Source organism: Vanessa atalanta, chromosome 21 (genome assembly GCF_905147765.1).
Source record: "Vanessa atalanta chromosome 21, ilVanAtal1.2, whole genome shotgun sequence".
Classification (NCBI taxonomy): domain Eukaryota; kingdom Metazoa; phylum Arthropoda; class Insecta; order Lepidoptera; family Nymphalidae; genus Vanessa; species Vanessa atalanta.
This window is the reverse complement of record NC_061891.1, coordinates 3,718,204-3,735,736: the sequence shown is the minus strand read 5'-3', so window position 1 is coordinate 3,735,736 and position 17,533 is coordinate 3,718,204. Positions and strand designations below refer to the sequence as shown.

The window sequence follows — 17,533 nt, the reverse complement described above, 5'->3', positions numbered from 1 at the left end:
GTTTGAACTCAGAATCATTGATTAAGATTCACGTCACACGTCGTTCACCACTGGGCCATCACGGCGCATTCTACAAATAATATTATTCTACACTTCTATATATCTATTGCCGATAACATTAGTAGTTGACAATTGTTATTATGTATTTGTAACAATAACCAACGTGGACGAATTAACATATCTCAAGGCAAGATACAAGGATACCGCTAACCATTATTTTTTCAACGGTCAATGCAATCAATTATAATTGTTTATCTAAATGTGATACGGAATTCTTAGAACTGACAAGTGACGGTGACGGTGAGTGGTATTTTGATTGAACTGGTATCGCGTGTGGTCGTAATAATTGGTCCATTTTGGACTAAATTCGTACTGAGCTAAAGGCACATTCAAAGCAGCATATATTTACAGTTATAAATTTGTTTCCCCTCCCTTTATAATACCTTCCCTTCATTTCTCCCTTTTGGTCGTAGTAATATTAAAAACGTGTATATATAACCTTTCTTAATAATAATATCTTTTATTAGCCTTTTTTTTTTTAAATCAGATGATTTGATCCTGATATTAAGGTGTTTGGATAAACTCATCAGCGTTCTAAATACTAAATTATTAACATAAGTAAAATAGAGCCAAGATGGTCCATAGTAGATTCACATCCGAGCACCTCGGAACATCCATGTGCTTTTTATGTTAATAATTTATTTCATACTCATGAAAACATCGCGAGGAAACTTGGCATGTTAAAGGAAAATATGTCCTGGAGGAGTCCTTAGCCCAGCAACGGAACATATAGATACAGGTTTTTACTCAATATTAACATGAAATCGATAGATGTGCGCGGTTCATTGACGTTTTGGTATTAAACAAATAACTAAGTGCATGCCATTAAATTGCAGTGTATTTCCAGTAATTAATGAGATTATGATGTCCCTTTTTAACCTTGACTAGTCGAAGAGCGAAGGTGATATTATATTCACATGAGTGCGCAATGCAATATCTAATAACTCAAACAAAACAAAACTGTAGAGAGTTAAATGTAAATCAAGCGGCATAAATATTTATTTATTTATTTATAATATAGGCACGGATTCAATCGACCACAAAAATTTCCATAATAGAACCGTGTATCTAAATTTTTATTTTGAACTGCACAATTATTACGTAACTTTTGAAGAATCTGATTCATATATAAATCAGTAATATGATACGACTATTCGCAATTTAAAATTAATGAGTTATATAAACTATGAACCAACGGTCGCTATGTTAAAATGAATTGACTGTCGCTGGGTACCATATGAAACCTTGAAAAGGCACAAATTCAGGTCAAGACCTTTCCAATGAGACTAAATTACAGAAAAAACAAAATCATATAAACACGGAGGAGACAAAAAAAAATCCTTTTTATCTTAAATATATGCATAGAAATTTTGATTAAGGCATGTTTAGGTTGTTTTTTTTTTTGGGTAAAACAAGTAGGTTGACGAGCAATTGGGCGTCCTGATCATAAGTGGTCACGATTTCCCATAGAAATTGTCACCATATGAAATATTAACCAACAACAATGTGCCTTAAGAACTAAGATTTCCTTGTAGTTACACTGGCTCACTCACCCTTCAAACCAAGATAGATCTATACACAGTATTGTTGTTTAGCGGTAGAATATGATTAGTGTGCGGTACCTAGACGAGCTTATCCATAATCCTACCACAAAATTAAAAAAAAAAGATTTCTTTATTTCCATCAAAATATTTTGAAATAAAATGGATTAGACATTGCTTAACTAATCGCCCTCTAAATCCTACATTAATCATTTATGATATACCTTAATCTCGTTATATACTAAACAAGGAATCTGTATAATTATGTCGATGTGTTATTTATTATCTTATCGAGATAAATAAGTTATAAGAATGATATAGACTGCGTCTGGTCACGAAGCAGCTCGACCTTGTAATTCCGGTTTGAGGAGAACGGGGTATGATTGGACGTGTAGGAATTTTATAGCCACGTGTTTTTAATTGTTTTATTGTTCTAAACACCTTGTTTGTTTCGTATGCAATGCAATGCTGAAAATCTTAACAAAAAATCATCTGTGAAAAAAGAAATCTTCCATATATGTATGTTTTTTTTTTTAGAATTATTGTCATCGATGACTAAAATGAGTATATAATTTATATAAACCTAAATTAAAAATAGTTGCTGTACAAATCTTGATCGTTCGGAATGATGGCAAGAATATTAGCAGCATTATCCCGTTGGATCGCAATTTCGATACTATTTTCGTAAATCCAAACTCAGTTCAATTAGATGTAAATACTTTTATTTAAACACAATAGGTTTAATCGGCACAATTATCCATGTTGTACAATCAATCACCCTTCATTTTAAGATAACCCCGTTGAGCTCCCAGTCTGACACCAGTCTGCCTTCCTCTTTTTGTCCAACTTCCTTCTGTCACATCAAAATGTGCGCGATCATCCAATAGGTCAGCTGAGCTCGATCGTGATTGGCTGCTTTTTCAACCAGCCAACCGCCATGTTACTATCTCTAAATCAGAATAACATAAATAAAAATCATCACATTGTGGACGAAAAATACACAAGTCAGAATGTCTCCGAATATATAGACATATATACCTATAGTAGAGTCAATAATAATTACTTCTAATATACCCCATATTGTTAGTGATTTAAAATATAAACGTATTGACCACATTTAAATAGGATTATTTTATCGTTCAACTAGTAAACAAAATATATGTCAACAACGTTACATGTAATAAATAAACAAGTGAACGATAAAATTAATCTCACGTTATTATAAAATCTGTAAATAACGGAACGGTAAGCAAATGTGGATTTGAATCATAATACCGTTGGTTTACGTACCGACTATAAAACTCTTTGCACATTACGACACGACATTCTCTTTTTATTTATTATTTTGTTATTCGATATTTAAAATAACCAGCCAACCAATATTTATTCGGAAACGAAGTTAATTATAAATATATATTATAAATACCAAAGAAACTCTGTCTGTCCGTCTGTTATACTTTCGCGGCAGCCGTGCCACTGAACGGCTATTCATGAAATTAGGTGTAAAGGGAGTTTGAAACCCAAAGGACATAGGTTACTTTTTAAAACGCGAGCGAAGCTGTAGGCGACAGCTAGTAAGATATAAAGATTAATATCGATTTTATATATCGTGATTAACTTAGTACAGGCCCATCTGGGTATATACCACCCACTCACTAGATATACTACCGCAAAACAGCAGTACTTAGTATTGTCGTGTTTCTGTTTGAAGGGTGATTGAGCCAGTACTACAGGCACAAGGGACATAACATCTTAGTTCTCGAGGTTGGTAGTAACCACTTACCATCAGATGGCCCATTTGCTCATCCGCCTTCTTACAATATAAAAAAAAATAATTGAAAGCCGTGTATTTATTTATCTTTTACGTTCTGGGTTCCAATGCTTGCCAAGGTCATTGAAGTGATTACATTTATTTGAAAATATATTCTCAGTAGTAGCTCCAAGTTTCGGATTTTGTAGGTGGACACTCTCGTGTTTCCGGCGCCTGAACTATCTCCGATTATGTCATATTGTTGTCTCAACGAATTATACGAGTGAAGTAATCTAGAATGCATCTACATGTTCCCTCATAATTGTCAACTATAAAATCCTATATAGCTATTTTTTTTAACAATGACCGTGGTGACTCAAATTATGTCGGTCAATCAGTACGATAGTATATATCATCATTATTCAACTATCATAAACGTACGTCATATTAAATGTCATTTCCTTATAAGGTGTAATAAATTTTCAACAATAAAGTCATTATAAATTGAAATATCTAATCACAAATGAGATTTTATATCACTGCAACTAACAAACCAATTAATCATTATCCGTATACGAAAATATTACTCGTTAAGTAGTTACAACACATTTTATCTAATTTTTTAGGGTTAGGAGCGTAATTAGATGTAGGGTGAATTTTTATGACGCGCCCGGACTTGGTGACAAGTTCCTCGCTAAACCAATCAAGTGTCAAGTCGCGCGAAACAGACAAGACCCTTTATATTTTCATCCCGCTTACACTTCGCTTCTCGAACTCCAGTCATTATTAAAATCAATTGTTTGAATGCAATTAAAAAACTATTTTTTTAATTACGCCAAAGAGGTTTAACTTCTCACGCGCATACATAGGTACACGCACCTTTTTCATTATTACTTACCTCGAATTGAGGTAAATTTAAATGTTACAAATGTAAACTAATATGACTAACGTATTCAATATATCAAACGCTTACTTAAACAAGTGAAACATATATTACATCACACAAATATATTTACAAATTAACCATAATCTAGAACAACAACCACGATACGACATTACAAAAAGTCGTGTGGTATAAAAAACACGCCTAATTATACGATGGCTTCGACATTGATAAGGTATAACTTGACTACGCATAGCTAAGTGCTACGGACTTACGAAGTGATTTTAAGTAACATGCCATACTTAAGTAAATGGCCACACCAAGTGCTAACCCAAATGCCGAAACTAGGAATGAGGAATTAAGAACAAGGAAATGCTTTCTCTTCGTATTTTTTGTACATAATATATACTCATGTTATTTTTACTATAAAGTTAAAATGTCCCGCTACTAGGTAAGGCCTCTTTTACTTTTGAGGAGAATAGGGCCGGACCGTAAGTTTATGGGTCCCTGGGCTAACACTATACTTAGGGGCCCACCTAAGACAAATTAATTGAATGGGTTTGATGAATTACATACGATCTGCTTAATTTAATAAAATTATGGATTCTTTCGCATTATCGTCTATTCTTGACTTTGACTTGAGTTAGCTGGGGTCCCCTTGAATCCACGGGGCGCTGTACTGAAGCCCAAAAAGCCATATGGTAGATCGTAGATAGATAGTAGATATGGTAGATAGATGGTATGGTAGATAGAGAAGAAGGCTTATTCCACCACGCTGCTCCATGTAGAAACAATATGTTAAAAAAGTAATTAACCCGCTATCTTTTGTTAAGATTAACATTTTCTATCTACAGGTCTATCTCTGCCCTTGCTTCATTTAAAAAGAACATTGAAAAAAAAGTTGTATTAAAAAAAATATAATTACGAAAGTACAATTCCAAACGATTCATTAAATAAAACAAACATTTTTACGATACTGAAAATAACTTAGGCAACATTTATTCTTTAATGATATGTAAATTATTAATGCAGCAATATTCGTACTATTATGATAATTATTAGAAATTAAAATAAATTACCATATTCTTAATTAACATTAAATTAATTCATGCCTATTCGTTACATGAATAATGTCACGTATCAAAATCATAATTAACCAATAGTATGTTCGTTAATTGTATCAATAATTTAAATCATAATAATAATATCCGTACTGGCAAAATTACGGTACAAAATAATCTGTGACAAATTAGATGCAATTTCAGTCCCGGCATAGTTATATTTAAAGACAATCCAATACACGTAGGCGCTATTTGGCTTCACGTGTTTTCTGAAACAAAAGTATCACACGGGTGCAAATTTTAACTCCATGATATTGAGAATTTGGATCACTGTTAATACGGCGAGGTTCTGACAGATATGTATATCTTTTAAAATATATTTTCGGCCCTAAATTAATAATTGTAAGAAATATCACAAGCGAAAATCAACCCCGTGATATCTGTAACAAAACCAAGCCTACACTTAAATACTTGACACACCCAATACACGTCTTTCACGGTTAACGAACTTGTACAAGTTCGCAAATATATTTACTTAGCACGCTAAGTGATATTACGTAAACGTCGTGTCTTAACTCGGCGAAACTAAATTGCTCTAGCAATAAGTTAAACATACCAATTCCTTGTCTAGAAAGTTACGTCTGACTTCAACTTCTAGACATAAATAACTTAAAATTGATCATCTACTACTCAGTTTATTTTGTTTATGTGCAATGGAAGTTGTATGGAACATAGATTAGGACTAGTGACTGTTTGACGCTATCCCTTTTTCCTATTTCGTTCGCCATAATTGAGTCGAAACACGATTTATTCGACTCATTCTCGATATATTTGAAAAATAAATAAATATCGTAAATATAATGTTGTAAGATATTCAAGTAATTTATACTAAGTCCTTAAAATTAAAAAGTATTTTATTAGCATGACAATTTATTAATTATCCTATGAAAGGGTATCTGAGTTTACTGAGTTCTTTGCCAGTTCTAAAAAAAAAATACATTCCAGTAATGTAGATTCACATCACCGAGAAAGGTTAAGTACTTGAAAATATTATTCTTATTATTATAAATATTAGTTTCTATATAATAAACGTGTTTGAAAACACAATATTTTATATATAAACTTTTTTTATACTAAAATTTTTAACACACACACATCAGCCCGCATTCGTCCACTGCTGGACATAGGCCTCCCCAAATGCACGCCACTAATTTTTTAACACATACAATTAAAATATACTTTATTCAAGTAGGCTTTTGAATTGTCATTTTACAAACAATAAGTGAAGTTCGGAATATATATTCTACCGAGAAGAATCGGCAAGAAACTCAGTAGTTACTCTTTTTCAACATTTAAAAACACATATTATTTAACTAAGATATTATAACATATACGCATAAAAATACCTAAAATTAATATTGCATTCAATGAATAATGATTTCATATACGAATAATGTCACTTGTAAACTGTGAAAAAAATTTTTAGAAGTGTGTCGTCAGTTAAGTTAACACATACACACAAATTTAACATCTTGATAATATTATTATGTATACATATATATCCTCGAAACTTTACCACAAAACGTGTCATATAAATGTATTGTGTCATATGTGACAATATTAACGAGTTCCTGACCTATTCATATATGACATGTTCATAATTACACAACACACATTGCACAGCGTTTTGTGAACACACAGCTATAGCATGACAAAGCCGATGAGATGTCAAGAAAACATCTATGTAACAACGTGAAAGCCGAGACGGCCCAATGGTTAGAACGCGTGCATCTTAACCGATGATTTCGGGTTCAAACCCAGGCAAGCACCACTGAATTTTCATGTGCTTAATTTGTGTTTATAATTTATCTTGTGCTCGGCGGTGAAGGAAAACATCGTGAGGAAACCCGCATGTGTCTAATTTCTACGAAATTCTGCCACATGAGTATTCCACCAACCCGCATTGGAGCAGCGTGGTGAAATATGCTTCAAACCTTCTCCTCAAAGGGAGAGGAGGCCTTAGCCCAGCAGTGGGAAATTTACAGGCTGTTAATGTAATGTATGTAATGTAACAACGTGAGTCTTAATCAATGCAAAAACATAATTCTTAATTTAAACATGCAAGAATTTACTATGTGTGACGTTGAGGCATAACATTTGAATTTGGAGAACAGTGGCCCAATTATTGATGTCATCCAATCCACTAGTTTTATTAAGTTTCATTATCTTAAATAATTTAATCAAGCTATTATTTTTAAGATATTTGTTTGTTTTACATTAAAAAAATATCATCATTATCTCAGCCGGAAGACGTCTGCTGCTGAACAAAGGCCTCCCCGAAAGATCTTCACGATCCACGAAAACTGGTCTTGCTCTACTCACATGTAGTGGCTTCCCGCGACCCTCACCAGATCACACACATAGTCTACAAATATACCCATTCCGATAATTAATCTGATAATATACGACAGCCCTGAATGTATGAATCAATTTATTTATAGCATGTTATATGTAACTCGAGATGATGTAAGATTTAAATAACCCCAAATATGTTGAAGTATTTAAAAGTTATGCTGTTAAAAAGTAACCCACATACATACATAAATGCCTACATACTTATCGCGAACCACTCATGAGGTATCAACTTTCGAACAGAAAAATATGTATATTGATTTTATGTTCACAAAATTTGGCGAAATATCAAAGTCATACTTTGTCAATGTTATCCTTTAATTACGAGATATATAATTAAATTTCCCAGCTTTGCACGGGAATTAATACCTAGTTACTTTCTTAACATTCCCACCCTTATAAGGTTGCAATATCCAAAATATTTTTCTTAGAAGAGTCTACGTCGTAAAAGAAATAACTGCTACTAGTCAAACGGAAGTATAGTTTCGGAGATCTCATCGTATGAGTCAGCGTTTCACTTATATAGCTAAATAAATAATTAATATAGAGATGTGCCAGACACCCGGTTGGAACGAAGTTGCTTTTGCTACATTTTACTAAATATAAAAAAATAGACACAATGAAATACATTGACAACCTTTGAACAGGACCGGATCTACCATATGGCATTTTGGGCTTCAGCCCAGGGCCCGGAGGATTCAAGGGGCCCCAGCTAAGTCAAGTCAAAGTCAAAATTAACACGATAACAAAAATAAGTTTAAATAATGTTATATTAAACCGTATATAGTAGAAAGAGAGGAGGAGTGTGTAAGGTAGTCTGGAGGAGACATAACTACCGCTTATTCCTTAGGTGACGATTCTCCTAGTTTTACCGTAAGCCGCGTAAAACAACTTCTTTCCAATAATCTAGAAGATAACAATGTAAATTGTTCATGAATATTAAATTTATAAAGTCAGAAGTACCAGTACGATATGGCCAACCGCAAGATATACATTAAGAAATTAAACAAACGCAAGCCCGAATAGCATAACATGCAACGTTGCGGTCTCCAGTCTCCACGTTGTTAATGACCTACTTAACATTATTATAAAACTGCACACCGACTAACATTAAAAACGTGAAATCATGCACAAAATACGCGATTAAATAATTAAATATACGGTAAAAAATTAACATTGACGTGACGCTAAAATGATTTTTATCGACCGAAAAGTTTTATACTTTCATTTCGTAAAATTAAGGGGAATGCGTTATGTCTTTATTAACCTTTTTTAATTCGTATACAATTGATGGTAAGTGGTCACCACTGCCTTAGTAATACTGAAAGAAATATTAATAGTTTCTCATATCCACCATAACCAATTCGGCAACAACGTTGGAACCTAAGATGTTACATCCCTTGTGCCTGGAGTTATACTCACTCACTCTTCAAACTGGAACACTTAGTATAATATCATACTTATTTATTCGGTGTTTGTCAGTAGAAATTACAATAAGAGGGTGCTAGGTGGCATCTTTATAGAACTTTGACCGGCAGCATAAGTTTTCCATACATTTCTGTCTTTGACTACTGCCTTGACGTGGCTCTATGAGTCCCTTTTAATATCCATCTGGACTACAGTCAGGGCGCCGTTAAGGTCTTGATTGGTTGACATAGTCTCCTTCGCTCGCCACAGATTATATTAACCTGTAAATTGGAAGCTGATGTAATGTTTCAATATACATAATTATTATTGTTATTACATTGTACATAGCTAGTAATGGTTAAATAATACGATATGTTATAAATGGTTACTTTCATTTCGAATTTGAAATACGATAGTAATCATTATTAGATATGATTTCATTCGCAAATAAAATTACAATAAAAAATATAATTTTCCCAGCGCCATCTATCATCGAGTTTTCAAACTGATTGCTAATAAACGTCAACGTGAATTGTAAAATACAATGTATTCTAGTACTTAAAATTTTAAACAGATGGCGTTAGTTATATTAAATTTTTCGTCCTGATATTTATCTCGCTATATATTATCGTACCTATACAATTTGTTTATAACGAATATAATTTTATTCTTACACATGTATATTGGAAATCTTAATAATATTACAGATCAAAGCTGAAGAGTTTGTTTGTTTGTTTGAACGCGATAATTGGTCCGATTTGAAAAAATCTTTCATTGTTAGATAGCCCACTTAGTCCATCACACTACGATCAACAGGAGCGGAGTATCAGTAAGAAATGTTGCAAAACGGAGGCAATAATATCTCTTGAGATCTACCGTTGAGTTCTCTACGTATACTCTGTTATAATTTTGTATGACAAAAATTATAATATAGCCTAGCGAGCGCGATGACCAGCTAGTATTATATTTACCTTATAAGGTTAAAACAAACTGTTAAAACAGTGCAAAACAAAATTAAGCTATAATGGGGTACGATTTTATTAACTTTATCATGAACTTTATTATCTTTGCTCGCTGATCAACCACAGAGATAACAGGGCTGATAATTTAATTAACATTTACTATCTAGTAACTCGTAATATTACGAGGTAAACTTATGTCATATTAGCAGTAGCGTAGGGCTCAGATATTACAAAACATTTTAATGGTCCATAAACCATGAAACTGTCATAGTTTAGACGTCCAAATCTTATTGTTTTATCAGTTTGAATAGTTCTAAATTTTAACAGAATCGTAAATGAGTTTTCTCATTATTTTCACCATAGATTTTAAACGGAGATAATAACTTGTGAACTTGAAAAAGTACCAACTTTATTATCTTACGCACACTGCGTGACCGCTACGCTTGAAACTTGACAAACATCATATTACTTTACTAGTATGTGTGTACTTATGGCCAATGGTTGGCCATATTAATCAAAGATTGGAAATAAACATAGCGACATAAGTCCTGCTATTTTTGTATTGTAAAAATATAAGAAAAAAAATTATACAGGCTGCCATCTACATTGGCTAAAAACAAGGTCAAGAAGACAACATACCATGCACGTTTTAATACGTGTACCTAATTAGCCGATTGATATTTAATGAATTTAGTTCATAACTGTATCTATTCTATTCGACTTCGAGGTGTTGGGGACTTTTTGGGTCCAGTCTTTTAGAAATTGAGCAGTAAGGACTACTAATAAAAAAATACGAAATGACATAATAAATAAAATGAAAGGAACTTCATTTTTTTTTTAAATAAAACCTCGAAAAATAAGAATGATTCTATACAATTATAATGGACCTTATACTTCAACACTATAAAACAGTACTAGTGCTAGAAATATCTCCTTAAAACTGTGATTATAGGGTGTCTAATATTGCACGATGTGAAAATGTTAATTTTATCATACAATCTGCTATGGCCCTTTGTAGACTCGTTAATTCTGGACCAGGATTCCCAAGGGCATTCTAAATCTGGGACGTGTCCTGAAAAAATTGGACGCTTGGTGTTCTTCTGTGAATTGTTCTGAAACCGATTCACATAAGGTGTCACTTTGTCGAAGGTTACTTTCTGAAACATAAAACCAATTCGGAACATTAATACTTAACTAGTGTTAAGATCATATTTTTTATAATATTTTTTGGTGTATGGTAAGTAGGCACCACCACCAATTGAAATTTCTAACATCGCCAATACGCCACTACCATAGACACTAAGATGTTAGCACCATGTGCCCGTTGTTACATTGGTTCAAAAATTTTTTAGCGTTATAAAAGTAAAACAAATGGGTACTAAATAAAAATCACTAAATACAGGTTTATATTATTCGTTAATATAATTCATTTAACAGCTGTTATCGCAATAACCTTAAGCATTAAAGTAGTAAAGAAAAAAAAAACAAGAAAAGGAACGCCTTTCGTCATTGTTTTATATAAACACAGTGCTTGAAATCGCGTAAAATATAAGCGTTTTTCTTTATACGCCCTCAATAATTATCTACTCATCCTATTCAAACACATGACATAATTTTATATCAGCTAAAAGTGGCCTAAATCAATTTTTTTATGAAATAGTTAGGCGGACACCATATGGACCTGATGATATATGCTCACCACCAGCCATAGATATTGACACTGTAAGAAATAATACCATTCCTAACATTATGCCAATCCACCAACCAACCTTGGGAGATACGATATTATCCCTCATGTCTGTAGTCACACTGGCTCAATCACCCTTCAAACCGGAACACAGAGTATTTACAATACTAAGTAGTATCAGACGGGCTTGCACAAAGCCCTATCATCCAGAAATATACCATTTTCAACTTTAAAATGCTATCTGTTCATCGATTTTAGAAACTTACGTATTAATATATTTTTATTTTTCTTACAGAGTTACAGAGAAAAAGACGCAGGCAAAGTTGTTTTATACGCAACAACAATGGGAATAGTCCGCAGCACGTACCAGAGATGTTTGCTAGTTAAGAAGATTCTGCGGAACCTGCTCGTGAAGTATGAAGAGAGGGACGTCTTCATGAGCATGGAGTACCAGGATGAAATCAGGGATCGGATGAAAAGTGACCAGATTCTTGTCCCGCAACTGTTCATCGATGGTCAACACGTGGGGGTATGTAATTACTTCTCTCAATTTAACCCATAAATCTAATGTTCGTTACCTAAGTTATCGTGTAATTAGTTTTCCTTTTTTCCATTTGTTTGGAATTGGCTCAGGTATTTCATAACTCTGAAATAAAAGGTAAAATGATTCAATATGCTTCTATATATATTCTTCTTCTATATTCTTTGATGTAATTTGGTATGAAGAAAGGTCAAAGAAAGATATAGAGTACGTTTTTATACCTACAACCTACGATCGCCCCCCCCTAATAGACGTACATATATAGTGTTGGAATAAAACAAAAACATTCTCTACAATTAATAGTTAATTTATCCTGATTTATCCTGAAGTTTTTCACAATTTAACTGACACAAAAATAATTCTTTGCTCGATCCTTCCATTCTGACAATTAAAATAAGAATGCCAATTTATCGGCGTACCCCTAGTATTAAACGTTTACACGCCCCTCCTCCCGCTGTAGCAATACGCGGTTTTTATCTATTTTAAAATATAATTAAGTTTAGTCAAAACCTGATATCGACAATCGACGTAAAATCTAACAACGATTAATCGAATTATTTCTACTGATAATATTTTTAGTTTATTAACACAACAATGTAATCAAATTAAAATAAATATGTTAACAATAGTAGGTATGTTTATTAGTGTTTTTTAATTGCGGAAATCAGCTGATATTTAGATACAATACTTAGCTACGAGTACATCAACGTACTTTTATAAAATGCTAGTGTTTTGTTTTTTGCTATTGCGTTCGCGTCTGGACTGATTCTTACAGAATATTATAGAATTTAATTAATTAATAATGCTTTTCAATTACTGAACTTCCTATATTTTGAAGTTTTACTCATCTGCTAACATTAAGGAGTTATTTTTTCCCAGTTCAGCCTAATGGTGTTATAAAAAAAGAATACACTGAACGCGGACATTTCATAGTCGGCTAGCATAGTTGTATGTCGCCTATTACCATGTTACCAACAAAACTATTTACATACTCTCCAGAAAAATAATAATATTGTGTACAATTCATATAGATACTAGGTGAACGAAAGTATTTAGTATAATTATTTAATTTAATTAATTATACTAATCAGAATTAAATATTCATGAGAACGTCTGTCGGGTTAGTTTAAAATAAATATAACTACACACGTATAACATTTCCTTTACGCTTTTATTGTTCTGTGCGTCTCTAAATTTAACCAATTTAAAATCACTTTTGCTTTAACAAATTGAACTTTATTTTTAAATCAATAAGAGCTATTACAATTGCAGTATAAAATCGATAATTTACAAGCTAATAGCAACCGAACAAATAACTCCCTAATACCCTCGGGCAAGCAAAATTCTATCGGAATACTGAATTTTCAGAATAGGCTATCTCTGTTTCACGCCTCGGAGTGTAAGAGATGGATATATGTTGACGCTAAAAGCATCGCACAATCAGATGTAAATTGCAATGCACTTAAAATCAATAAGGTAGTTTACAAATAAAACGTTTAATAATATAATAACAGATTACCGTGTTATTCGTTAATTTTATCAAAACAAATGACTGAAACTTGTAAATAAATAAAAAATGAATGTGTTTATTTAAGACTTTGGGTCCGTATCGTTAATTATGTACTAAACAGCTATGTTAGTAAAATATGACACTTAGAAACAAAACAAACATTAATTTAAATACTTGTCATATTAACTATATAGCAGAGATTTAGCAGACAGCGTCAATCCCAGTTGGGAGTGCTTTTGCTGGTAAGTTTACATACCCTAGAATTAAGGTGGACTTTATTCTACTCTTGCGAAACTAACGCAACTGAAACATAATTAAATTAATAAGAACTAGAACTTACATCGAAAATTTACAAAGTATAGCGGACTATAAAAAATGTACATTCATTTTAATACAAACTTTCAAACTAGATTTCACCCCCTTAAATGATGAATTGTCAAAAAAGATTCAATACCAATTTTCATGTTAGAAACATGAAATTTCCATATAAACTTTAATTCCCTATTTAATTATCTCGAATAATCCTTCCTAAGGAGTCTTTAACGTTTCATAACGAATTGCTGTGCATTTTTTTTCTGTTAGACTCACTGGTTTGGCAGTTAGTCATTTTTTTATTTATGGAGGCTAAGAAGGATGACGATGTTGCTTTAAAAGTTAAATTTAAATAGCGATTTTTTACTTTTATTTGGTTATGAATGGTCCAGTGATATACATTTCGTAAGAGTTCTAGTCCAAGAACTATAGTCCCTGGTGTATACTTGGTAATTAATAAACTAATTTAAAGAAAGTTTGGTTGTAAAACTTGTGCGTATTTTGTCTAGGTTAGTTTTTAGAGAATCGGGATTTAAATTCAACGAGGAAATGTTAGTCTTTATTGAAAGTATTATTTCAAAAAATATCATTTTACGCTGAATTAAACAACAAAATTATATACATAGAAAAATATTCTTCGCGTATTCCACAGATTATTAAAAATGACAAATTGCTTAAATGTTGCCAACGTTCTCTTTATACTTTCAGTAGATACTTAAGTCTAGACTTAAATGATTATAAATTTTTTTCAAGATTTACAAGCTCCGTACCATTGTGTACCAGTTACGATAATAAAAAAAATGGAATATGAATTTTAAGATTATGGTAATAAGTATTATAATCGTTTGTATTAAGATGTCACTGACATTTAAGCCTTTCAACTGTCGATAATTTTTACATTGTCAGTTACAAATGTCATTGTTCAATATTAAAAAAAAATGGTTTCGCCTGAAGTTTATTTCAATTGAAACTATAATATTGTAATAAAAATATATATTATTAATATTATAATATTAAGACTTATTCGTTTAAATGTTTATTCAATGAAAATATAAATGATATAAATACGTATATAAATGACAGCCTTTCCAATGCGCCACCAACCTTCGGAGCTAAGGTGTTATGTTCTTTTTTCCTCTAATCACACTGTTCCGCTCAACCTTGCCAATATACTCCAGACAAGCTTGCAGCAAATAAATGAAATATAAAAAAAACTACATTTTACAAACATTGTAGTAGATAGTTCGATAAGCGATTATAATTAGATTGTGTTGTTCAGAAATAATCCGATCTTAAGATTTAAAACAGAAAACCGTCTTTATACTGACTTTTGTCTTTTGATTTTTGCAGTATATTTTTTAAAGATATTTCATGGCATGTTCTTTTTTTAAAAAACGTTATTTTTTTTTTTATATTTAAATACATTTTATTAGTGTTTCTTTGGGTTAACATTTCTACCCAATTAATACATAACAATTATAATAATAATTCAAGACGTTACAAAGATTGCCTAGAATAATTATTTAGTAAATTATTTTTTAGTGGTTTTGGATAAAATAGAATCATTACATGCTGTAATCACAAGTAAAAACTACCCGAAAGAATATCACAAGCAAAAACGGGCAATCAAAAATATATTTTTTTGTTATTTCGCGTCACATTGAAAAAAATATAAGTCATTATATATATAAGGTCGATACGACTGTTTTGTTTTGGTAAACATTATAATACCATATACAGTATATCTATCTATGATTTATATTATCTTTTTCGAAATATTGACTAGGTATAACCTCTATTATCTTCGGTATGGAACACAGCTTGCATTACAAAGACGTACGCTTAATTGCAATTCATTAGATGGTTAGGCTTTATTCAGACATATTCTTAGTTACAAAATTAAAAATGTTTTTTTAATTATATTAGCAGGTGGACGAGCAAATTGTAGCAAATGGTTAGTGGTCACCGCCACCCCTAGACAATGGCGCTGTAAGAAATATTAGCCTTACATCGCCAATGCGTCACCAACCCTGGGAACTAAGATGTTATGTCCCTTGCTCACTCACGCAAACTGGAACACAACAATACTGGGTACTGTTGTTTGACGGTAGAATATCTGATGGGCTTGCACAAATTCCTACCACCAAGTAAAAAAAAATCCGTCAAAGTAATGTATCAATCAATGTGATATAACAATATCTCACTATACCAATAGAATATGTTGAAACAAATAAAGTTAAATTACATAAAGAAACAAACAAATAAAGTTAATTTACATAACAATACTCCTTACTCAACCATAATCGTTTCTCAACTTTATAAAGTCATAACCACCTAAATAGCTATTAACATATGAATCATTATTTCAAAACTTAGACATTTTTAAATTCGAGATCATTCCAGAATGCAGCCAGTGCAATTCGAGCCTAAAGCAAAATCAATATCTTCCACCTGTTGAGAGGCACGCGACACACACAACGATAAAACGCGCCACAGACTATAAAACATTTAAGTCGCTATAAAAGTCGAAGTGAATTCATAGAAACATTGTAATTAGCATTATCACGGACTGAGACGTACGAAAAGGAGCTTAGAATTTATTTAGAAGATAGCTCTTTTGGATTATTGTACGTGCGTTTGGGGGTAGCTGTTTCTCTTTAATTTCGATATTTTGACATCGATATCATAGAGTAGACTAGATTCAGATGTACGTATGAAAAAAAATGTATTAAAAAAATCAAGAAAACAAATGAGTTTGTATAGATTTTCAGGCTCGTCGAAGTAGATACCATACACATCATATAGTCTACCGTCATACAGGAATACTTAATAGTGCTGTGTTTCAGTTTGAAGGGTGACTGACCTGGTGTAACTACACTTTTTGTTGTTGTTAGTTGTCTTTGAAAAGTGGTAATGACGATCTTCCATTTGCTCCTTCGCCAACATATGTTTTATAAAAAAAAAAAACACGATCGCACCACCGTATCAAATCTTGCTCAAATACACAAAAATAAATGCATCAAAATCGATCCAGCCATTTAGGAAGTATTAAGAAGAATTATATACCTAAATATTAAAATGATATCGTTAAGTCAAATTATTTTTTTCGTTTAATTCAATTCAGCAGTTTTAAACGAATAAAAATTATTTAAGCATAAATTCTGATCCCAAATAAAATTAACTAAATAAGCTCACTCATATTCCATTTTCAAAGTGAAATACACACACATATGCAAGTTATACAGGGGGTTAATTAATGCATACCACTGTACTGACCGGACATTGCACAGAGTGTGCAAAAAGTGACTAGAATTTTAATTGACTTTGTTATTAGAATTATTTAAACATTGGTCTTAGTTAAATATTTAAAAATGGAACTTTAAGTATCGAAATAATTAAAATAATAC

The 17,533-nt window shown here is 32.0% G+C and overlaps 1 protein-coding gene across 1 annotated transcript in view; it reads left to right on the top strand.

Moving 5' to 3' along the window:
• The window catches only part of LOC125072330 (glutaredoxin domain-containing cysteine-rich protein CG31559-like), a 100,067-nt gene that overhangs the window by 64,564 nt on the left and 17,970 nt on the right, over positions 1-17,533 (top strand). Inside the window, exon 3 of the mRNA XM_047682934.1 lies at positions 12,059-12,292. Within this exon, the coding sequence (XP_047538890.1) occupies positions 12,059-12,292 (234 nt within the window). The remainder of the gene's footprint in view (positions 1-12,058; positions 12,293-17,533) is intronic.